This window comes from Tenebrio molitor, chromosome 1 (genome assembly GCF_963966145.1).
Source record: "Tenebrio molitor chromosome 1, icTenMoli1.1, whole genome shotgun sequence".
Taxonomy (NCBI): Eukaryota; Metazoa; Arthropoda; class Insecta; order Coleoptera; family Tenebrionidae; genus Tenebrio; species Tenebrio molitor.
In genome coordinates this window covers 40,548,988-40,573,941 of record NC_091046.1, presented here as the reverse complement: position 1 = coordinate 40,573,941, position 24,954 = coordinate 40,548,988, and the positions used below count along the sequence as shown (strand labels likewise).

General features: G+C 39.4%; 2 protein-coding genes across 13 annotated transcripts in view; one reads left to right on the top strand and one right to left on the bottom strand.

Moving 5' to 3' along the window:
- Positions 1 to 18,433, top strand: part of ckn (CRK like proto-oncogene, adaptor protein) — a 184,973-nt gene extending 166,540 nt beyond the window's left edge. For 10 of the 12 annotated variants that reach the window (XM_069045691.1, XM_069045697.1, XM_069045671.1 and 7 more), the window contains 8 exons: positions 4,042 to 4,212; positions 11,542 to 11,729; positions 11,779 to 12,000; positions 12,055 to 12,267; positions 12,320 to 12,556; positions 14,955 to 15,122; positions 16,258 to 16,950; positions 17,008 to 18,433. In XM_069045691.1, the coding sequence (XP_068901792.1) occupies positions 4,042 to 4,212; positions 11,542 to 11,729; positions 11,779 to 12,000; positions 12,055 to 12,267; positions 12,320 to 12,556; positions 14,955 to 15,122; positions 16,258 to 16,950; positions 17,008 to 17,289 (2,174 nt within the window). In that variant the 3' untranslated portion in view covers positions 17,290 to 18,433. The remainder of the gene's footprint in view (positions 1 to 4,041; positions 4,213 to 11,541; positions 11,730 to 11,778; positions 12,001 to 12,054; positions 12,268 to 12,319; positions 12,557 to 14,954; positions 15,123 to 16,257; positions 16,951 to 17,007) is intronic. The other 2 variants (XM_069045664.1, XM_069045665.1) reach the window with 2 other exon arrangements.
- Positions 18,434 to 21,155: 2,722 nt separating this feature from the next.
- LOC138129128 (ionotropic receptor 75a-like) lies at positions 21,156 to 22,913 on the bottom strand. Its single transcript, XM_069045420.1, has 5 exons — positions 22,776 to 22,913; positions 22,355 to 22,367; positions 22,209 to 22,302; positions 21,415 to 22,155; positions 21,156 to 21,366 (listed from the first exon to the last, which is right to left on the bottom strand). The coding sequence occupies exons 1-5, from the start codon at positions 22,911 to 22,913 to the stop codon at positions 21,156 to 21,158; spliced, it is 1,197 nt and encodes a 398-aa protein (XP_068901521.1).
- Between the last annotated feature and the right edge of the window lie 2,041 nt (positions 22,914 to 24,954).

The following is a 24,954-nucleotide window of genomic DNA, read 5'->3' as shown; positions in this document are numbered from 1 at the left end:
GGGTTATTAAATGAGTAAACCACTAACAAGCGGGCTGTTGGAACCACAGGCGATTCATCATCTTTCCGGACAACAATGGCATGTTTAGTGATAAAGCTGCGAAAACAAGTGGGAGGGTAGTAATGTGGAGTCTCGCAGCACGATTTTTCAGGACGAGCATCGCTAATGAGGACGTGAGGTGCGCCCCAAAAAAACTTGTAATAACTCAAAAAATGACGACAGGTCGGTTTTGGTCATTAAAGCGATAAAATCGTAATATCGGGTCTGGTTTTGGGCATCGTGGGACCGTCCGGAAAGTGCAGCATCTGTTCGGCAGTTTTCGACCTTCGGGCAATTAATTCGCACAGTTCTTAATTTTTAAAAGGGGCAAGTGTTCATGTTTCAGCGGAGAACGGTTGGTGGCAATTTAGCTAACGAGCACATGTGCGCTCTGCGCCGGTTAAAAAGCGACAGTGAGAGAAAACGAAACGGACAATTTATAATACCTGGTCAAGGATCTAAGTAGGTCGTAAAGGATAGGTTAGCCCACCATCCACCTTTACCGGCGAAACAAGCCTTATCCATAAATTAATTCTTTTATTACGGTCGAGATTGTTATTGTTGTGGCGGAAGAATATGAAGTATGGCCGTGTTGAAAAATCAACTTTATGTGGCCGGGTTCGAGCATTCGGACCATCAGAAAGAGCCTACGCTCCACTCCAAATGGATTATGCAAATCGGGCCAGTTTCAGCTTTGCTTCATTAGAGACCGGAGCATTTTTTGTGAAATTGCGGCCCGTTACACGTGCGATTAATTCCGTTTCAATTAAGGATTGCAAAAGGGTCGTTCCAACAAGGACTAGTCACAGTCGCGGAGGAGTGTGCTGAAATGTCAATGTTACATGTTCTTTTACGATATCGTGAATGAAATCGTACACTTGGAATAAATTACTCTTGCATAACACACAAATTGTCTAGGAGGCGGTCAGTGGCGTACAACAATTACACTGGATTTGTCGAGGGATTCCCCTCCCTCGACACCAATCAAATTTCCTTGTCTGGCGGTCGGGCCGTGATGAATTCGGCGGCTTGCTCGTGTTATCTCTGTAAATCCGAGGTGCAGCAAACTCGGCGTTAATTTCGTGGAAATAATTAAAGTTTATTCAGATGTAACTAAGCGTAGATCCTCCGGTAATTCCCCCGTCTGGCCGATCAGGCGCACCTGTTTCGATTCACAAGAACTAGTCCAAATAATCCGCGCGGTGTGGGCGCCTCTGGAAAAAATAAACAGGCGCCATAACGTAAACACGGACATACACCAGCAGGGACAAAAAAGGATGTTGACTTTTTATATTGACAGATGTGGGCATATATGGAACGATTTGACGGGATTTTACGACTCTGAAACGAACTTATTGTCGAATTTATATGGGAGGGATATGAAATGTCAACCTGTCCACTAGCTGTTCCAGCTAACGTTGTGATAGCTTTGTCCAAACGGAGCCATTCGATCGAATAAAACCCATAATAATGTAAACGCGAGATAAGAGGACAGCGCCGTATCTCTTCGACCCACTGCTGCACATTCCTGACCAAAAGGGAACCACCGCATTACCATACCTCTCAATATTTATAAGGCCTCGTTATTGTTTTGTAATTACGTGAGGATTTGTGTACCAACAAGATCTTTGATTGATCGAGACCCTGCCGTGACGTCGCATCAATAACAACCAACAACAAATCTTCGCATCGATCACAGGAGTTATTTATGGCCGGTCCGATACTGTAACACGGAGATCGTGGTTCGTTACCTCTTCTGTGGAAGCCAAAAAACACGCATGTAACAACGTGCGCATGTAGAACTTCTTGTTATCGATTGTTTACTTTGTGGAGTTTTCAACAACTCAACAAGTGTTCAGAAGTTCTCGCTTGCGTCACTTCATCAGAAGTGTCTTAACTACACAAATAGTGAGCGAAACGTGACGTTTGTGTCTTGGGGCGATTTCGTGACCCACATCCCTGAAAATCGGCACAGGATGTCACGAGGCGCCATTGCGAAACGGTTGCAAAGCTTTGATTAATATTGCCGTCATAAATCCTCGTGGCCCAGATACGGCGTCGATGTACATCTGTTGTGTCTTCCAAAGTTCATTAATTGATGCGCTTTTGCCTCACCAATTGCTTTCTTGCAGTTGCTAGAAGGGTAGAGTAATCGCATCCGTCTTGAATTCACGTCTTGATCGAATCGTCAAGCACATCTTTGCGTATCCTTACCCCGAAAGCTCTACGCGAGATAATGATAATTTATCTTCCGGCAGTCATTGATTACTTAGCAAGTCGAAGTAATCCGGTGGGTTTGGAAGGGTTGAGCCGTCACTCCAACAAATTTCAACCGGCCATAATAATCGACGAGCCCGTCTCTGGTTCAATGAAACCAATAAATTCAATTATTGTTGTGGAGAATAATTCCGGTGCGGCTTTGGTGTGGTCCAATCAATTTCCTCGTCTCCGCCGAAGAGCGATCATGTCCGCTTGTACGACCAGCTAAGACGTCTAAAAACATGCTCGTAAGACAGGAGATTCCTGCGATGCAGCAGGACTGCTGTTGGCCCCAATTAGACATGCAAATGGATTGGGCGTTGCGAACTGCCACCATCGTTCACGTTCACTTTTCAGCGCCGCTCTAACTACTGTGTGCTCTTCTTGGAGACGTGTAATGTTTGCGGATTTCCATATTCATGTGACAATCTGGTTCGGGAGGAGAACACGTCCCCGGTTCGATGATGGCGGCGATCGTTTGCATAATTCCAAAATTAACAGCGAACGGAATCGGTGAGTCCCGGAGGCTCCGGATGCAAAGGAGCGTCCCATGTTTGCGCTCCAAACAACCAAACTTCTTCTGTTTACGAATTTCAGGTGCGGTTGCGCCGGATAGAGCCAGGAAATAGAATGCAAATTATGTAAGCGGATTAGTGGCAAATTACCCAGAACCAAAAAAGGCCAAAAGAAAGGACAACGGTTACTGAGCCAAAGTAGGATTTAGAGGAATGTTCTGTAACAGTATTGCAATCTACGCAAATGAGGAAGTCTAGTTGCTAAATGCTCTGCTCCACCCTTCTATAAAGCTATACTTAAGTTCAGTCAAGTCAGATCCTTCAACTTAAAAAGAAAGTGAAAGAATTTCTAGAACTTAATCCAAGTCGACATAATAGAAATTATTCAAGATTGAAGGAGTTTGATAGTTTTAGCCTTTGTGGCGTACTTAACCTTGAGAAGCATCAGTGGTCTCACATTTGACCCTTGGGTGGCTCCGCCGTGGCATGCAACAGCTTTCTGCCGCTACAAAAACTAGTTCTGGCAAAAGAAATTCGTAACGCAAGAGCGACATAAAGAGTCGATTCAGGACGATTTTATTGTTTGTTTTTCGAGGCGTATAGATGGTGTCACGTGTGGTACAAATACAATGAATTTAAATTTAAGGCAGCCACAAATTGCTCCACTTCCTTAAAAGCATGAACGACTTCTTTAAGCCCCTTCGGATCCGCGGTAAATCGTTAAATTGCGTTTGTGTAAGTTCAGCTGTAGAGTTTTTATTATCTCCTTTCTAAATAGGGTTCGGATGTTCCCTTTTTTTGGGCCGGACGTGGTGAACGAAATTCGATTAGTGGCACAATGCGACACTCATTAGAGGCGCCAGAACTGTTGTCACACAGCCCAGATTTATTCGCCTTTCACTCATCCAGTGGTACAAAAACACAAAGAGGTTTCTGGTCAATAAATTCTATGTCATAATCTAATCATCGCCCACCTGTATAGAAATACGGCGCCGTTTGTTTTTGTGCCGGTTTTTTCTGTTGCCACAGCGAAAGTGAGTTAATCAATTATGCGTTCGTAGATCTGTTTTTTTTTTCGTCAAAGGTAAACGTAAACATTTATAAAAATCCGCTACATAATAGTATCAGGTGGGTTTGTTGATATGCAAATGATTGTTTGCTGGTGCCGCAAAAAACTGGTGCTGTTGACGGGGTCAGTGTTGGTCTAAAAGTGATGTTTCTTTTGCAGTAGGCGGCATGTCCCGGCCACCAAAGCCGGCGGCTACCGCCAAAAAGGTCGCCCCGCCGGCAGTTCCGCACGAGTTCCGCCACTCGGGGAGCTCCTTTGGGTCCGCAGGGTACGCCTCCTCGGAGGACGCGGGCTTCCTGGCACCGTCCGACCCTCCCGGAGTACCAAGAGGTAAGTTTAGACTCGCCGCCATCAATCACCGCCGTCGTGTCGTGTTGACAGTCGCGTCAAAGAAGAGATGAGCCAGACAAAGAGCAAAAATTAATAACCTGGGGGGTAATTGAGGGAAAATATAGAGCGTCTCATTACTGTGGAAGTCTTGAATGAACATGCAAATTACGCTTTTTTCTCCTGCAGGATATCTACTGCAATCTCGACTAATCTAAAAACCGTCCTTGAAGTAATGCTAACGTAATTATACGGTTGCGGTCCCTACTGAAAAAATACTATTCCGCCTCTGGCCGAATTATCCTGGATAAGTGCGTACTTGACAAGGTAAAACGTGAATCTTGCGTGGCGTGAACAGAGCTTTCGGTCCAGTGGCGGCACTTTGACTTTTTGTCCGCGTTCTCACTCCTAATTGGAAAAATTACCTTTTAAAATTGTCGGCTATTACTCGCCTCTCTTGCTGGCATTTAGAATCTCTTCAGATAAAAATGCTTCATTAGAAGGTGACGTACAGGACGCAGCTTTTTCGACGTGATCTCAAAAAACAGACGTAAGTGATACTTGACCGGCAAGAAGCAGGACAGTCGATGACTAATTAAGGAAACCATTAGTGATTTACTAAAATTTCTTTTCAAAAAAAACCGCTGATTTGGAAAGTGGAGTGTTGTAGTGGTCAAGGTTTCTTTTATTTGGGACATCAGTTTTATTTTGTTTGCAATATTTTTTTCACCACTTGCTGGCCAACTCAATCCTAGAAAAGCAGAAGTGGACACACTCATTAAAAATTTGTATAGATTCATAAGAAAATTTGTGATGCAACCAACAATACATGTCCCCATTGTTTTTTAATTTATGTTTTTATTGATTATACCACATGATTTTTATTGAATTTGACAAATGTAAGGTCGGGTATGATGGCTACGTTGTATAAGATTAAAGAATTAAAAGATTAAAATAATATTTTTTATATCCACATAATCGGTACAAATAATGTAGTGTTGGCTGCATCACAAATTTCGTTGGGCTCATTATTATTCGTGAATCACCCTGTATAGACTCTTTAAATAAAAACCAAGAGAGGTTTGAAAAATTGTACGAACGCATGTCTAGCATAATATGGTACACTTATCCAAGTGACAAACCACGTCGTTGATCTTGTGTCCGTTGTGAAAATTTCTGCAAGAAAGGTCTTTTGTACAGTTTTTAATAAAAAATAGAGCGAAAATGAAACACAAAGACACTTAATCACAAATTGAAGGTTAAACTTGATAACAGTGACAGCTGCAAGGTTTCATAATCTACAACCCACGGAAATTGTAGAAAATTTATGACGGAGCACTCTTGATCAGATTTTTAGTCACCTCATATATTTAGATGTAAAGACATTTATTAGGTAATATTTAAAATTGGAAACAGTTTATTTGTTTTGCAAATAAAGTATGAAATTATTTCACCATAATTTATTAGTCAAAATAATTTTGGAATATGATTTTTTTTGTAAAGAAAAATATTTTAAAAGCAATACAGCAAATTGTTTTTGTTTCTCCACAGTCATTATTGTATAATTCTATTTATTTATTATTACTTTCCACACATTTTAATTCATAAACTTATATGTATAATACAGTCCGGTTGCAAAAAAATCGAATACTTCATAAAAATCAAGAGCACTGAATTTTCCTATTTCTAACACATCTAAATCAGGCTTTTCTGACTTTTGGCATACTTTTTCAAATAGGTTATGTCTGACACAAGAAATGACGTAAGAAATGAAAAGTTTTGACATTTCGCTTGTCTCGGTAACCTCAAAATAGGGAACAGGAAGGATGAATTAAACTTTGATGTACTTACTCGATTTTTTTTGCAACCAACTGTACGTACTATTGGGGTAAAACAAGTGGGACATCAAATTTCTGTCAGTTTTGAAAAATTGGATGTAGTTCAAGCTTTATTGTGATTGTTTTTGACACTATTCCAGCTGACACTTTAAAAATTTATTTTATACTCCTGTTTTTCTTTTCCAAATGCCCTCTTCTTTTGATAAAGGTAGATTTTGAACTTTGAATTAAATAAATACATATTCACTACGTGCTTACTTACAATCATTCCCTACAACCTACAATACTTAATGACAACGTAAATCAATTCAAAGTATCAGGTAAGAAGGGTTATTTCACATTAAAAGTCAAGACAATGACGTTGATGTCTCACTTTTTTTGCCTGCAATAGTACGGTCGGTGGACAAATAAAACAGGGACACTTAAAATTTAATCTATGTAAATCAGACCATTGAATTGTCAATATATTTGTCAGTGTCTATATAATATGTCATAACAGACCAAAGTTAACCTATTTGTGATAAAGCCGTAATTAAACGGTGCAAATTTGTAAATTTTGACTCATTTTTGTCCCAGTTTTATTTGTCCATCGACTGTACATACATTTCTAAAATATTTCTGTTTTATTATGGATAATAATAATGGTTAAAATCCAATTTATGTATGATAATAATGGTTTTTTAAGTAGCTTTGATTATTATTTTTAGATAAATATCTCTGAAGATCTTCTGTATTTAAGGGTCAGTTGCTTCTCATCCAAAAATAAGTTTCTTTTGTATTTTCCGGGTAACGACCTGGCTCGGTCACGATATCCCTTTCAGAATAAAACAACTTTGTCGACTTGAAGTACGTTTAGTTAGTTACTTCTGGCGCTGGCGCGCAAGAACAACAAAACTTTTGCAGCAAAGCCGTTCTTTTAATTTATGAAATATTTATGATATTTTCATAGCGAGCTTCGTACCGTCGACAGTTCACCCCGCACAAAAACCGTCTATTAACAGAAAAGCTGTATGCAAAAAGCTGTTCCTGCGAGCGTCGCTTGTAAAAATCAGTGACACTACCCGGAAAGGGAATATTTATTGGGTCGTAATGTAGCCGACATACGACAGGAAACGTATCCTACCGACAGGTTTATTAATATAAACTAGATTGTAGCTAGTCAATAATTTGATAAATTCGCCATTACATCAGGTATTGGAGTTTTTAGTCGCGATCGGAAGAGCGAACCTGTTCCACTACTCGTGTTCTTGTTCTCGTCGATACCTTACCCGGAGTCGACCCCGCCGTTAACAAGACCTTTTGTGAGCGCTGCTTCGAAAATGCTGAATTATGAACGGGACAATCACGTTCCGGTGAGGTCCTGTTCGTTTTATTGTCCTTTCGTCACATCGTCACGGTTAATTTTTTCGGGCGGGTCACCAATCAATTTTGACAGGTGCGGGCAAAAAATAACTGTCACTGCGAAAAATACGAGCCGGACTTATTGCCCACGTAGGTTTTATTACGCCCACGACGGGGCGTAAATTTTAATAATACTAAATCTCGCGACTCGTTTTGCGAAATGAGAGTGTCTATTTAAAATTTGCATCGACGGGGTGCGCGCTGGATATTAGCATCGGGTCTTTGTGCCTCGTGCCATAAAATATTAACGGCGGCGGGGTCGAGCTCCACCGGAGGACCCGGAGACGGTTTCCAACCCGGACGAATTAGCGGGACACGCGGACTCCTCTTTTTTCCCGTCATGAATCGATCTGACTTCCACATACTCACTCCATTTGGAAGTATCGGGCACATACCTCCGACTGGTCTTGCCTCTTGCACTTCGCTGCAGGTGAATGCACTCGCCATCCCTGCTCTGGGCTCTTCCCGACCTCCGCGTACGTCTTCTTCTGACACCGCCGCCGGTCTTTGCCCGTGTCGGTCTCTATGGCACCTTTGTGTGTGCATCTAGTCATTTGCATACCATTGTTCCTTTGAACATTAACAAACTTAATGAATAGGAGTGTGTGTTCTGTCTGCCGGTACAAACCGGCCGATTAGCGGCCACAAAGGCGTCCTGCATTCATTTGCTCCTCGACAAAAAAAGTCCTGAAACGTTGTCTCCTAAGCAAATCCGCCAGCTCCTCAACAGATACGTCATCATTTTCAATTTCAATAACAATAGATTCAAAACAATGGCAGTAGGTGTGGATATTTTTACGCCGTGTCTCCAAACACTTGAAGGAAAAACTGCGTTTTTGGGACATCCAGAGCCTCGGTCCGCACTCCAAGCAGTTTAATATTTACAATGAGCTTAAAATAGTCCTACTGTGGTCAATAGCCGGAGCAAATGCAACACTTTTATAGTCCAGTTTATAACAAAACACAATGAAGCCCAAGATTGATGACTTTCTTCATCAGAAATTCAAAAATCACAGGCCAGCCATAAATCTAGGGTTTTTGAAGAGGACTTCAAATATATAGGGTGATTCACGAGTAATAATGAGCCTAATGATTATTCGGATTTTTTTAAACTTAACAATTTTTAGTCGTATGGGAGACATGTATTGTTGGTTGCATCCGAAATTTTTAAAGCCCATTATTACTCATGAATCACCCTGTATGTATTTAATAATTCGTCCAGTTTTAAAAGAGTTACAAAAAATATCACACAATTAAAGGAGTAACCATTTTTATTAAGTTTTCACTTGTTTCCAAAACAAACCACGTGGGTTATTGGGGAAAATGAATGGACAAATTTAGTAGATTCCCAAAAGATTGTTGCTTTACTTCAGTTTAAACTAAGGAATAATGAGACAATTTACAAAAGTTTTGGACAGGCAGGATATGAGTTCGGTCCCTTTGTCCCAAATTTATCTGAAGCGAAACTTCAAAGGAATTTTTGTTGGGCGAAACAGCATCTGCTGAAACTGTTGCTAAATATTCTCTTAAGCCTGTTTGACACGATGCTAAATTTATGAGAAAATTTACTAGTAAATGAGAGAGGACCAATGAACGATCAGGATCTGACAAAGACAGACTATGATCCTGATCGTTCATTGGTCCTGTCGAGGGTCTCTCTCATTTTCTAACAAATTTACTACGAAATTTAGCATCGTGTCAAACAAGCTTTAGCGATAGTCGAAGTTTTAATTGTTAATTTGGCGTCGAAGAGTCGATTGTGAACGCACTACCGGATTGAAACTCTGATCAGCTGTTTAAATCTAACCTCACTTTTTGCATTGTTGCAACCCCCAGCTTCGACGCCAAATTTAAAAAGAAAAACACCCTTTATAATACTCTTTGACTCCCCTAAAGCAGATACATTTTATTACTAAACTAAAACTGAAGCGCGTTTCGACAGCAAATCTTTGATGATTTTTGCTCCAGAAACGCGCGTGTAAGAAAATGAAAAAGTATTGTAGCTGTGAAGACCAAGTGATCTGTTAAATTTCATTTGAGTCAGCAAATTGATTTCACTAAGTACTTTGTCCCAGAATCTTGGTGCTGTCAGCGAAGAATAAGGTGAAAGGTTTCATAAAGAAATAGAAAGAAGATAGCAAAGCTGCTGAGACGTAAATGTGATTGCAGATTACTGGTGAAATTTAAAAATGGACGTACAAGCAGTGGAGAAAGTAGTGTTAAAACGCTTGGTATAAGAAAAATACATTGCGAAGGCATTGTTAAATGTTTACAGAACATTCATTCCTAGTTATTAAGGGCGGTATTCGTGCTAGAAAGAAATAATAGGACCATATGTTAATGAAAATATAACGGATATTGAAGTTTTTTAATTTTTTGTCTAGGTGTTTCCAGTCTTTACGTGGTAGAAAAAAAAAGAAGACGCCTAGACATTCTGTAAGCAATTATAAAACATTCTAAAACAAATGAAGTATTTATTATTGTCGGTCTTTGTTATATACAATCCAAAGTTGAATTTTTCGTCGTGGAGCTTTTAGATTTTTGGAAAAAAAATCTCGAAACAAGGTTTTTTGCCTTTTTTTGCCAATCTGGACTCCAAACTTTTGTGCAATTCGTATCTGCATCAAACTTCGCTCGCTATCATCAAAACCACATAAATTTTTGTAGATTCAGCAGGAGCAAACTTTCGGCTCTTATTTAAAAATAGTGCACCGCACTGTTGATTAATGCGGCTGTTATGTCATTCCGTGGTGCACTTTGGTATCATTTTGGTGAGATATCGCCTTTATTACTCACCGTGACGCATCCTCGAGATTATCCGCGAACTGACGAACAAAAACTTCCTAAAAAAGGAATTCTGAGTTAGTTCGTGTCATAAATCGTGCATTATAGGAACGTCTTCGGAACCAACCATGCATGAAATGGCCAGACACGAGTCCCACGTCCTATCAAACTACAACACCGCGCGATAAACACGTCCCCTATTGTTTTAAATTCAGCTGACTCTCGGTAAATCTCTTTAATGGCATCGCCCTTGCACCGGAACGACCGGTCCTGCGGTGCATCGCACCCGAAATAATAAATCCACGGGGAACGGTCCAGGTTTGGCCAGGACTGGATCCAGGAGCGGCGATTCCTCGTGCTGTCGGCGACGCTGCTTCAAATAAATTAATTTCGTCGGAATTAACGGCCAGTTCGTTTAATTGCCGACAAATGCGGACACTGCCTAAAGGACATTCCACAAACGGAAGCCATCAATAATGTTGCTTTGTGATTTATACAAACGGGCGTTCGGCTGTGTTTCATTCATCGAGATGGTTGATTAAATTTCTTCAGGCAGCAATTTCTGCACTGGATTTTCATGTTTTGATGTTTCTCGTGTCGAATACTAATTTCTGTTTTGGCATCAGTCTACGGTGGGAATATTGATCAAATCGTTGACCAATTAGTACCAAGGAAAAGTCTAATATGTATAGATAGAAGTACCAACAGTTTCTTAAATAATATGTATAGCAGCAATCCAATTCTACATTTTCTAAGCCCTTTTGTGGAGTTTATATCAATTTTGAACTTGCAAAGTGCAAAATCTGATGGTACGACCGGTACCACGACCACGATTTTGAGAGTTTCTTCTTGAATTGTTCAAAACTGGTGGATTTGCGGTTTGTGGAATGTACAAGAAACACTTGAAGAGTTGGTGCGAGTGCACGAGTCGCCAATGCCCTCAGGTACTCTTCTGCCGTCTCGCCAAGACAGAGGCGTCTCTCCGTCATAAAATTCATCGACGGTAATCTAGTATGCGAAGAACGAGGATATTAGCTGTCTCCGGTAAAAAGTCGTGTTCGGTTTCTAATAAAAATTCCCATTCGTCCTGTTGTCAGCATCTGCAAGATCCCAGTATGGCAATGTCGAGATCCACCGGCTTTACCTTTCTCGGCGCCGTGCTCGCTCAAATCTTATGAGGAATGTCAGTTGAACTTTTTGTTAGTATTTGCGGGGTCGATGTATCTTCTTACAAAATAAAACCAACTCCGGTTGAATCCTAAACGGAATACCACCCAGCATTCTTCACCGATCTTTTTTTTCCTTTCAGACGACCATTCGGATTATGGAAGCACGGTCAGCAGCAGCACCGGCAAGTCGCCCGGCCCGATTTTTCCGGCGCCGACTTTCACGTTCCCGGGACAGCCGCCCCCAGGGGCCGTGCTAACGCACAAGGCGGCGGTGTACTACCACCACCAGCTTAGCCTGCAGGAGGACCAGGGTATCGACATGACACAGGTGAGTTTGTTGGCGCTTGTTGTTTGTCTTTTTACTAAAGTTGTTGCAGAGTCCGGGAAGAGACAGTCCCGGATCTTCGAGCGGAAGTGCGGGGTCCGGGTCGAGACACAGCACTGCCTCGCTAGATAGCGGAAGAGCCTCGTATCATCCACTGAGCACGGCAGGTAGAAGTACTATAGGGTCCTCAAATAGTCCACGATGTTCCTTAAGTTCTTGTTCGATAGGATCGGAGCAAGGTCGAATCGAACGCATGATCCATCAAGGAGTTCCTGTAAGAACTGCACAGTTCTAAATGTTTGCAGTTTGTGTTGATGGCGATTTTCAGGACCAAGAGATTATTCACGCGTGGCTGGTGGACCTGCAGTACGACGAGTACTTCCCGTTGTTCGTCGGGGCCGGCTATGATTTACCGACAATAGGTCGGATGACGCCCGAAGACCTAACCGCCATAGGGATTAAAAAACCGAACCATCGGAAACGTCTCAAAGCCGAGATCGCACAACTGAACCTGCCCGATAATCTTCCAGAATTCATTCCTGTAGGTCGTGCCCGTTGACTCTTTGATTCATAATACAGCAGTTTCCTTGCAGGGGTCGTTAGAAGAATGGCTGCAGTTGCTGAGATTAGAAGAGTACCTCCCGGCGTTCCTGGATCAGGGGTACCAGACCGTCGACGACGTTACACAACTGACATGGGAGGACTTGGAAGAGTTCGGCATCGTTAAATTAGGACACCAGAAGAAAATCATGTTAGCTATTAAAAGAATCAAAGATATTAGGGCGGGGAAGAGAATAAATACTGACTCGAACAGAATTTACGCGACACAGGTATGTATTTAAGACAGGCACTTGGTGCTCGATTTAGGTGACTTTTGTTACTTCTAGAACAAATTAATCAGATCTACTTGCATTTTATAGTTTGAGCATGTTTTAACAATTTTCAAAATTTAATTGAATGTATCTTAACAATTTAATTACTGAGACATTTCACATAGGTCGTGCTGTACGCTGCCCAAAGAAAAGAGTTTCCATGTCTTCGAGCTAAATTTAAGCACTTTTGCAGCCAAACCGGCTTTCGTGAGACGAGAGTTGTTACTAATTTATTACCATCTTTCGTGACAAGGTTCAAACTACAAAGGGTAAAAGCATATGAAAACGTAAACATTAGCAAAAAATTATTAGTAACGGTTTCTGGCCGTATAATACACAAAATCTTTTCGGCCGACAATTTAAAAACAAAGATTATAATTTTTGTTAAAATATTACCGGATGGGGAATTTATTTTTCTTCCATTGGCAACATAAAGGATCCAAGAAGCGACTGTGACACCACAAAAATCAACCAATTCTTCATATATTCAAAACCGTCGTCGTCCTCGCTGTTATTCCTAACCCGTCGCCAGTTTGTTGTTCATGAGGGTTGTCGACCTAGTGGCGAACTCCTTACGACTTGCGAGTACTCCAGTCGGGTTGTTCACAGTTGCCCCATCCGCTGTTGTAAGCGGGGGACGCACGCCGTAAGCCTGATAACCCCCTCGGCCTGTACTGACCCAACTTCTGCTATACACAATGTACAGCTTGCAATAAAGGATACAAATTTGCCCAACATCTATATTTCACACTTGAAAATTGTATACAAAACGCCCACAAGTCACAAGTTCCATATGTCATTGACACTCAGGGCCACCAACCTAAAATCTTTCATTGAAAATTCCTGTTTCGATTTTCTTGCCTAGGAATGGAATTCACTGTTTCCAGAAAATTTGGGCGAATTAATTATTTTTCTATTTCAATCCTTCAGTGTCGCAAAGAGCATTTGGTGCAACTGTAAACGGTTGCACAGTGTTCAATTTTGTATCATCGTTCTAGTGGTTATTGAATATGGGGTTTGTATTATTGTATTGGTAGTTGAATTGCTGTAAAATGTGATGTCAAAAATTAATCTGAATCCATTTTGTAGGATCAAAATAAACTATTAACGGGGTAGATAACAAAATTTAGGAGACAATTTGAAATTTAATTTTCAGTAAAATGTCATTGCTTCATGAACATGAACACCAACCCAATGCCATTAAGATAAAAAGTCCCTAGATAATTATTTTATATTTTTAATTTTAAACAAATTTAATTAATGAAGGCGATATAAAAAGAATAGCATATTACACTCGTTTTACAGGACATGTTTTCGAACTCGTTCCTTTAGATCTGTCTTGTGCATTGTATAACAATCATATACCTGCCTGTCATTTTTTCTACGACCTTCCCAGAAAGCGCAACTTTCTTCTAGCAAAGTAGCGAGGAAAGTTAGTTTTTCCTCTCAGAGAGGAAAAAATTGCAGTGTTGCATGATTACCATTGAATGTTATTTCACAAAAAATGTTCTCAAAGTCATAAGTAAATTTATTATTTTGTTCAAAAATTTGATTTAGTGGTGAAATACTTTAAATTAACTTATATAATTATGTCTTGTAAAAAATCCAAGTAGATGTTTTTGTGTAGATAAAAGGATTCAGATTAGTTAGCGGAGCAGCTGTTGCAAGATAAAATAGAATGTTTAAAACCTAAAAAGCACGAATGTTTTTAAGTCGTACCTAACAGAAAGTAGAGGAAAAATATAATATTTATTTTTGATAGATTTAATATACACAATGGCCAAAAGGCACTTTCGACTTTACATATTTAAGGGGTTGCTACTTCTCAGTGTAGTATTTTTAAAACCTCCAAACATGTTGACTAACATTATAAATGTAACTAACAAAATTTATAAACGTAATTAAGCAAGGTATCCATTGACAGTAAATACCTTTGGTACTCCTCAACTATTTTTCTTACAAGCGTGGTGATCAGATTAATTTACTCAATTTCTCAAGATTTTATAAACACTATACTCGTACAAAGAAAACACTTCACAACACCCGACCTTTCCTGCCGACATTTGGCTACTTGCTTGTAGCAAAAGGTCGCAGAAAACCGTTTTCTACCACTGTAAGTTCAATGGAAACTTTTTTTTGATAAGCATTACACGACCAATAGGTTATTGGCTGGACACGGCAACCATCAAGCCGCAATGTGTTTAAATTCGCAAACTAAATTGGTCGGGTGGATTCTGTTAGCCAATGGCCTATTAGTCGAGCGCGAGACCCTTGTGAAATGTCACCTGGTGCTGCGATGCACTGAATACGCGAGTGTGCTGAGCTCTACCTTGCTTATGCTGCATGTTTGTGTAAGGACGTGATGGTGCACGCACCCTTGGGCCCACCATCGCCTGGCGTCCCCGCAGTCCACAGCACTTTCCGTTCTTTCCATCAGCCCTGGGAGATCGACCAGACTCGTCAATTGGCCGCCGGCACACACTACGTGCAACAAATATATTGCACTGACATAGTTCCCATCAAGGTATACACCCAAATCTCTCATACCAGTCTTTGTGCAGTCTGCATGTTCGTTGTCATATTTTGATTACAATTATTAATCATCATCCAGCCAAGGTTGGTGCCGGCACGGCATTTCCTCGCTCGCTTTTCTAACCGTAACTCATCTGCATAAACAACACACATCGACTTTTTCTCGAATGTTCGTAGCTCAGGTACGGAAGACGCTGGATGTGTTTGTTTTACTCAGAAATTTATGCAAGCCACTTAAATTTAATCATCGAACAAGCGTTCAACACTTGAAATATTGCCGTTTGGGCGGGCGCGGCGAAGGTGATATATTATTTAGGCTTTATTGCGAAACTTCAATAACGTGATGTGAATATGGCGAAGTTTTCTTATATCCGTTGTTGGGAATTTGTTTTAATAAATAATAAACTTCAAAGGAGTCGCAGAATTATTCGTGCACATTACAAAACACTTTTCCGGAGAGAAAAAGCTCCTCCAGATGATGGATGTGGAGAAACTGCACGACATGAAGGACCATTAACTTTCTATTAGCAGACACGAAACTTCAACTAAATTATCGTCTCGAACCCTTTTTCTCAATTATCGGATACCCCAAAGCAAGAGTGATTTCACACTTTCAAGTCCCTCCAGCGCGTACGCACCTTCGGAAAACTTTTTGTATTGTGCCACCGCACAGTTCCAAACTGGATTTTAAGTTTTTGTGTCGATTCGATCAAATAACGCGGCTCCATAAATTCAACTTGGATAATTTAGGACTTGGACCGAGGTAGAAGAAATTCCGTACCAGTCGCTTTTTAAATTCTTGTAATCAAATACGTATTAGCATCATTCATCATATCATTAAATTATATGCCTGGTCTTTACAACTAAATTGCTCACTTACTGAAAGGTCATAAATTACTCCTACTTTTCATATTTATGACCATTAGGCATAATTCTGAGTGAGCAATTTCAGTCGTGACGAAACTAGAAGACTCACTGTAAAATTGTAAGGACGAGGTGAGAAACTGGAGTCCTTGTGGTTTGACGGACGCACTTTTGGTCATGCAACACTGCACATGCCAGACTTGAATGTTTACCTTGGAGAACAACGACGAGCTCGTGTTAAGTCTTTTGGTAACTTGTTCCAGATAAGGACAGGTAGAGGCAAGTCTTTGGAGTCTCTGGAGGACCCGACCGAGAGAACCCATCACACTTTCAGCGCGGAGAACACCCAGACGTTCTACTACCAGCAGCCCATAGGGTGGCGGACGCGGTCGTACGACGACGGCGACATAACCCCGACGAACGAGACGGGACTGTTGTACGAAGGCGGCGGCACCTTGCCCCGCCCCCGAGGGGTCATCCGGCCGCGGCCCATCGCCAAGATAACGGCGAAAGCGAGAGAGACCTTCCCCGACTTCGAAAAGCCCCAGTTCAACCCGGAAAAGTACTCGAATCCCCAGTACAAGACCTTGCCCAGAGATCTGATCGATCCGAGTAAATACCACATACAGTACAGTCCCATGATGGGCAAGAAGATCCCGCCGAACCCGCCCAAGAGACAGGACAGTGAAGGGAACGAACAAACGACCACCGTGGAGATCCACCACGTCCAAACGTCTAGTCCTCTGCCGCTTCCCGCGTACCCGAGCTCAGATAGTCTTAGTATATCGTTAGATAACCAGGGGGACCTCCCGCTGCCGCCGCCCCCGGCTCCAGGGACCCCGCCCGGGAACGTGCAATCCAAGATGAATTCGTCTCAGTCGTGGGGCGCTGAAGAACAGGAACTTATCAAGACTTTGGCGCTGCAGCACAGAAACGGGTCCGATGCAAGTTTTAAAGTGAGTGCGGGCTCGAGAGGTTCTCGGGGGACGGAGCTAACGGTTCTGTTGTTTCAGTCGAGTTCAAGCACAGAGTCAGATTCGCTGCCATTTGCCAATGAAAACGCCGGAACGATTAGAACTCGCGCAGGCGGTAACAACAACAGACCCAGCGAGTACTCGCCGGCCAAGCCGCGTTCTGGTCTGCCGCCCCATCCGTCCCCGACGCCCAACCGACAACCAAGTGCCAGAAATCAGAGATCCGAACCTGCCGATGTTCTTAATGATATAGGTAACATGCTCGCCAACCTTACCGATGAGCTAGACGCGATGTTGGAAGAAGAGAAAAGGCAACAGTAACTGTAAGAATAAGACTGAGCCTCCTTTATTTCGTAATTTTAGTTGTCGAGAGCTTTAACCATGAACGCCACCTCGCCGGAGGTGGCGTTCGTCGTTGACGAGTTTATTTTAGAGAACTGACTATTGAGTAGATTTCTGTTACTAGTTTCCTTATAAGTTATTGTGTAAATAGAATCCTTTATTTCTGATTACAAACAAAGTTTGTAAATATTTTTAGATAGAATTTTTATATTGTAAAGATTGTAAAATTAATTTTTTAAGATATAAGTTTAGCATTCAAAACATTTCAGCAGGTACTGTTTGCCTAATTTCTATTTCAACTCGTAGGAAAGAGAATTGATGAAGGTGAATGTCATGAGTGATCTCTTTTTTGTGTTACGTATCTTTAAATAAATTTACATCTCTGCAAAATTTTCTCTTCCTGATCGGGGCAATACTTTCTAAGCAATTCGACATGATTTAAAGGAGTACGTTAATCAAAATTTCATTTCCGATCGCTGCTACATTACGTGTTTGTTTTTGTAACACGATTGAATTACTTATTGAATGTAAATAGATAGATCTTGTACTGAAAACAGCAAATAGGAAAAAAGCAAGTAATAACTATCAAATTAGAAAATAATTTTGTACAAAGCCATCATTTAGTATACGGAAATAGCGAGTTAGTCTAAATCAGTTTTGGTGTTTTAATACCTTTACACCAATTTGCAATGTTAGTCTCATTTGTTACAACAAATGGTTAAAAAAAGACTGGTAGTTCGATTACAAAATTTTCAATTTCTTGTCATGTATCTTGTGCCATATCTATTAGCACATATTAATTTTAATTAAATTTAGTTGCGTCGCGAAAACTGATTTATTTTACTGTACATGACACGTAATTGATCGAAAAAGCGTTTATAACTGTGTTCAATCTAATGATTTCCAATTTATATATTTGTAATAAAATGTTATTTAATGTGCTACTTAAAATAGTTTTTCAAATGCGTTCGTAACAGTTACTTGTTATTTTATTTCCATTACATTGCATTATTAATTAATCTAGCTGTTAATTCCATTGTCCTTTAAAAGATATTCCTTATTTTATTTTATTGGTTTACTGTTAACAATTATAATTATAGATAAAAATAAAGTAAATCTTGAAGGCGCCTTTTATTTATCCCTCACGTCCCTCACCACCTCATGCCAGTAGCGGCTCGTCAAGATCAAAACCGGGTAGGCACTAGCAATTTTTTTGGTCAGTTTTTTCGCGTTATTTTTTTTTGACCTTGCACCAGTTAAACGGTGGTGATGGATATAATGCTTATTATTACAAAGGTGAGACGTAATTTCAAGATGCTTCACTTTTCCCTAACCTGGACGTTTTGAAAATGACAGTAACATTAAGAAAACAATATCATGCATTGGGTTTATTATGGAAAATAAACGACAACTCTTGCTGGCACAAAAAAATTGCAATATAAATTAGACTTGATAATTTCACGATTTTCCCGTACGCTATTCTTATCTAAACTTTTCTAAAAAAACGAAAAAGAACGAATTTACAAGCAAAAGCAATATGCTCTTTACTCTTATTGTGCTTCTCTAATGCACGCCCTAAATCGTTCAAATCAGAATACCCTGTTTTTGTCCACACTGTGTCATTATTAGTCACGAATAGAATAAAAAAAAAGTTTTTTAAGTAATTTACTACCAATAAGCCAATCATATTTTCCGTACCTACCACGAATTAGTAAATGCACTATTCTGTTTACCAGTAGTTACCAAAGTTTTACTTAGATCAGTTACATCAGGACAAGGTCTCTTTAACTGTTTAATTTACATAAAACTTATCTTCGTAGGAAAGTTTACAAGACCGGCATTTATTTATCAAAAAATCGAGATCGACGTTAACAGGAACGACAACCGCCTCTTGTTCTTGACTGGTACTTGCCATTGAGATCATTTTTATTAAATTGCTACTTACCTACTTACCATCACTAAGCCTGCATAACCTAACTAAACCGCAATGTTTAACAACAACAACATTAAATTTCAACTTCTGTTCGAGGTCGAGCTGAAGGAACGCATGATTCACGCCCGCGCCGCTTCCCAACCTTTTCGACACAACCATTGTGTCCGTTAATCGCTCATAGTCACAATAATCATAATATAAAATAAAATTTTACGACTACAATGAAAATGACAAAACTACCGAGGCATAGCCTCGAGTTGCACTTTACTAACACGCAGTAACCAATAACAGTGTATGACGGGTTGATGGTATTCAGTTCTTTATTCTACCAACCACACAGCTTAGGCGGAAAAATGAAGTGGCATAGTCTACGGTGCCTCTACGGTACGCTGAACGCTCTGAATAAGTCTACGCTCTGGGCTCTGCAGTCCGAAGCGAAGGGGCCAAATGCAAAACGCGCCAAATACAAAATACATAATCAAATTAACACATGCAACAGTTATTCTTCGATAATAATTAATTCAATGTAGATACAAAATAAAAGTATACAAATATAAAAATATTTTTATACTAAAAAAAATCAAAAATTATCTATTAAAAAAGATTTTGGTTAGTAAAGTATTTGGTGAGGCACTGCCTCCCCTGCCTACCCGGAGAAGCCGCCCCTGCCTCATGCTTTATGCTTCAAAAGTGTTTTTCTATTTTGCGTTTAGAATTAGTACATTAAAAGACAAGTTTCATAAGACCAGTCTTGAAGCACGAATTCAAGATTAAAAAGGAGTGGCGTAGCCACGAGTTATTTTAAAGAATGAGTGCTTCAAGGTCTTATGAAACGAGTTTTTTCTACTATTTTTTTTTTTATAGTCCAATTGTTTTTAAAATCAATTGTCAATGTCAAAATTCCCTATAAGACCAGGCTGTACCACCCCATTACCACCCTAAACCTTTAGTTTCGGGACGCCTCTATCGTAAAATCTCCCTAGATCAGGTTTGAGGTTATATCAGTAATTTTCAAATGTCAGAAAAGTTTTAAGTGTAACCAAATTTTATACCAAAAGACAAGAAATAAAGACGATAATGACACTAAAAAGTGCAACTGAACACATACAGGAAAATGGAAATTTATTTAATGGGTTAAATAAGCAGTTTACCTATTCATTTTCAGAATCTAACCCCCAATTGTCTTCCGAATATGATTCTGCGGATTGGTAGATTTCCCATCAATTTTTTCCAGCCCTGTCTAATCAGTTCCACGCAGTGACGAACCCATATATTAAAAGAAAATACCTCGAATATGATGTGCATCTTTACTGCAATTTAGCATGGTCGGTTTTTCTGTCTGCATTTCTTCACGTAATCTAATCATAGGCAATTTCTGTCGTTGTGTTAGATCCTTGTTTTCGGAAACTCATTTAACTTTGTACTTTTTTTTAAATGTAATTGCGGCTTCAATAGCGCAAGCGCCTTCACATCAAAATGACTGACATACAGTTGACATTTTACGTTGCCAATCTAATAATAACTATCAAATAACCAGTGACTTATACTAATACGACAACACTTTGACAATTGATTTTTTTTTAAATTGGACTTTTTTTATAATTTGCCCTTTTTAAGCCGTTTTTAAACAAAAATGTTTACTTTCCTCGATTTAGGGATTTTTGTGGCGGTTGGTAATGTCTTAATTTTAAAAGTGAAAATTTGAACGTGAAATTGCCAAAAATACGGTCGCGAATTTGGTGCCTGATAAATCCTGATAAATAATTCTTTACACATTTTGTAATTTAAACTGACACGCATGACGGATCAAGCTTTGCCACCCTAAAAATTTTCGTAAAATATTCCGTGAAATAATGGCTATAAGAACGTCCCAGATGAGGACGTCGCGTTCGTTAATATGTCTATTAGAAAATCAAATTTTCCGATTGAATCGATGCAGAACGATTTCAAGAAACAATATCAACAGAGGCATCAATGTTCCCGCTAGCAAACAGTTGAATGCTGGTAAACCTTGTTCCATTCCTACTGGCTCAAGTGGTACAAACGAGTAACACTCAGCTTGTTCCGCCTCCCAAATCCTTGAAAGTCTTTGAATGAAACCTCTTTCGCGCAGTTTCTGCAAACTACGAGAACAGTTTCTTCCAACAGTCAGTACCGTCAAATACCATCACCTGATTTGAAACATTTGAAAGAAGTGAGAGTCCTTCGGAACTGTTAGTCCAGCCAGACTTGATGGAATCATCTGAACTTGTGACAAATCACAAATCTGGTTTTGGTCAAAGTTCCTTCCAATTATGGAGTACCCGGTGGATGTGTCAGTATGGTAAGCAAAACCCCCACGGCCCACGTGGTCCATACCTTGAGGCGGTAAGTACGTGTTCAATTTTTTGTTTACATTTTGAATTAGTTTTCTGGAGTAGAGATAGCGAACGTCACTGAAATTGGCACTCTCTAACCACTCTTTTGCGAAAGACTGGTCATCTATGCCGACATCCAAGTTCGAATGTGCCAGTTCGTCTACAGTGTGGTAAATACTAGGAGTTGAATTCAACAGTAATGACACCATGATAGATGTATAGTAATCAAACAGTAAAATCGATACTATTAGTAAGTTTACATAAATTAATCGGCACACAATTGCGGAGGGAAACGAAGAGGTGTCTGGAAGAGAAACAATTATTTGTGGAGACATAACGTACACGAAGAGATGACCTTGTTGACATAATGATGAAACTGTTATGAATATTGAGGTTGCCCAAGACGTGTTTTCAGCATTTCCTTGCACCAAACCGATTTTTAGGACTATTGTGAATATGATTGACCATACTATGACGCCGTACCAAGTGTACGGCGAGAAGGGTTTTACAAAATCTACCGTAGATTTTCTCGGACGACGATAAAAGAAACACATTCTACAAGAAATTGGAGACAGAGTGAATTTAACTATATCGAGTGGTTTTAATACTTGAACTTGTAAAAAGGCATCAAGAAATCAACTTGATCTATTTTTGACGGCATCTGCAATTCTCCAGTGATGCTAATGTCAAAATTATTACCGTCTAACAATTTCGTAGTGTTGTCAAATGGTATAATTCTACTACCCTCGACTACTGTCATTGTGTAACTGAAACAATTTCTGAAGTCCATCAAAAGTTTTGCGTTGCATGGAAGCCACTTACGAAAAATTGTGAATTTCTTTCAGTAGCAAAAATAATCCAAAATGATATTTTTCCTTAGACTCGAGACGCTTTATTCTTGTATCCAACATACATCTCTCAAAATTGTCACAATGAGTTGGTGCCTACAGAATCAATTGTATCTTAGAGGTGTTGGATTCTCTCATGGGCTGTGACCTTGGAAATATCTGCGCGAAGGCACTGAAAAATCTGTAAATGAAAACTGAAAACGTCGACTACTTTACATGCAAATAGACGGTCGGTTTGTAGGGCCAACTTGAAACCGCTATTGGTCGTTTGCGCAGATATGACTCATAGCCCATGAGAAAATCCAATATCTATGCAACAGCTGAAACATCTATACTTACAATAGCAACGGATCTTATTACAACACCAGTCAAATTGGATTGATGTTCGTAACTTGAGATATTATTTAAATATGAGGAATTGATACCACTCCAAAAACCAACGTGATTCAAAACTGAGAGTTTCATTTTGTTGTACAAATTTAAAAACTCGTATTTGTTACCACTTTTAATAACAAAAACAGCATTGGAGTCTATTTTAAATGTGAAGTTTCGGAAGAGATTTACGATTGCAGATTGTACTTTATCTGATTCAGTCAACACAAAGAAATTGTTTCCAATGATTCCACTCAAGGTTTGTAGAGTTACGCTATTCTAAAAGTTTTTTCTTTACTAGTGATAAACCAAAAATAAATTAAAGGGTGCAGTTGAAGTCTGTATAAGACTAACGATATCAGTTTCAAAAGTTGCAGTAAAGAAAGGCGAATACTTTTTTCAATTTTAAACGTGCAGATGCTCCGACAGTGAAAATAAAACAAATATGTGTAACACATATCCAGACTTAATTTGCACCCTTACGATTATATTGTAAAATACCCTAATAACAGAAGGTGCAATTTTGTCACAAGGCAAGTACAAAACGTATCCTGGATTGATTACATGATCGGCAAATTTATTTTCGGAATTAAGAGACGTCAGAAATGCTGTTCTAATATTTTTGCTATGTAATATTAAACTTATATTAACATTCTCTGTAAAATATTTGTTAGTGTATAAATTTGCACAAGGGAGATCCTACCTTGTTTGGACAAACATTTAAAAAAGTAACACATTTTTATATTTTTGTAATTCAAATAATCACTAAGCGTCTGAATTAGCATATTTTGTTGTTCTGAGTAGATATTTCTCAGCAACAGAAAAGCGAGGTAAGCCCAAAGTAGACGCATTTTAAACTGACTGGCTTCAAAAGGTAACTTCAAAGTAATTTTTATACAATTCTCGAACAGATTTGATTAAGAGAATTATTTATTACAGAACTGGATGTCGTTTATCATGTGTTGCCATAATACTACTGCATTTTTCATGACGATGCACTTAGTTAAAAGTGTAATGGGTATACACAAACTGCATTTTCAAATAGCAGAGTTTCTTCTTTATTTACCGATAGTTGTTCTAACCGTCACTCATCTATTCGTTGCTAATATACCTATTATTGTAAAGTACCTATGTGAAATAAAAATCACAAAAAAAGTGGTGAAAAATACAAAACTTGGAAAAAGATGTGGGATTTTCCCAGCGCATCCACCAATTTTTATTTGTGATTTCATTTTTGCTGAATTGGCAACATACAGAGTGATTTCGAAAGTTGTGCAGATATTTTAAGCTGTGATTGAACCAATAATGCCTTATACAAATTTTGAAATTTTTCGAGAAAAAAGGGCTAACAGATTTTCAAAAAAAGTTAGGGAACTACTGAATTTTATGAAAAAAATGGATTAAAAAAATCATAGTAGACTTTTTTGTTGTTATTTAATTCCAAATTAAGTCACTTTGACAAGAACCTCAATCTTAACCTCAATTTAAATCACAAATGTCTTTCACCAATCACCAACCTGGAGAAAACCGAAAAGGTGGCGAGCCCGTGGACATTCAGAGCTAGCGCGGCAAATCTACGGTGAAAGGTTTTCTCAAAGAATACTTCCCAATGCACGAATCTTTGTAAAGGTTGTCCAATATCATCGCGATTTCGGGCGTTTCGAAATGAATCAGTGCGACCTTGGCCGCCAACGAGAAAATTGCATTTTGGTTGCAGAAGAAGAAATTCTTCAGGAAATTGAAAACCAACCACGAACAAGTACCTACTCGGCGTTTTGGAAATCACCTGGGAGAATCTCAGTTTGTAATAACCCCGATCTCGAAATTCGTCAAAACAAAGTCTCAAGCTTGCATTGCAAACGATGTCAGGCATTTTGAGCAACTTCTTTGATGTTTCATTTTATACGGGGTGATCAAGAAGGACTGTTTAAGTTGGTAATGTTGAATTTTATTTTTAAATGGTACAACTGGGGTAACTTCCGGTTGTTGACGGGTTCACACTGACAGCCCCATCAGTGACAAGTCAAATTTGACATTTCAAATTAAATTAAACATGCTGATGAATCGTTCGAGAGAAGAGTTAATTTATGTTTAGAGCAAAATGGGAAGCGCTTCGAGAATTTCCTTTTTAGTT

Bases quoted from the DNA above. Each gene is read 5' to 3' on its own strand.
- LOC138129128 (XM_069045420.1), bottom strand. From the start codon at position 22,913: ATGAAACTCTCAGTTTTGAATCACGTTGGTTTTTGGAGTGGTATCAAT. The intron at 22,156-22,208 runs GTATTAAAACCA...AATTTCTTGTAG, and splicing joins ATGCCTTTTTACAAGTTCAA to AATGTGTTTCTTTTATCGTC. The intron at 21,367-21,414 runs GTGATGGTATTT...CTGTTCTCGTAG, and splicing joins TTTCAAATGTTTCAAATCAG to TTTGCAGAAACTGCGCGAAA.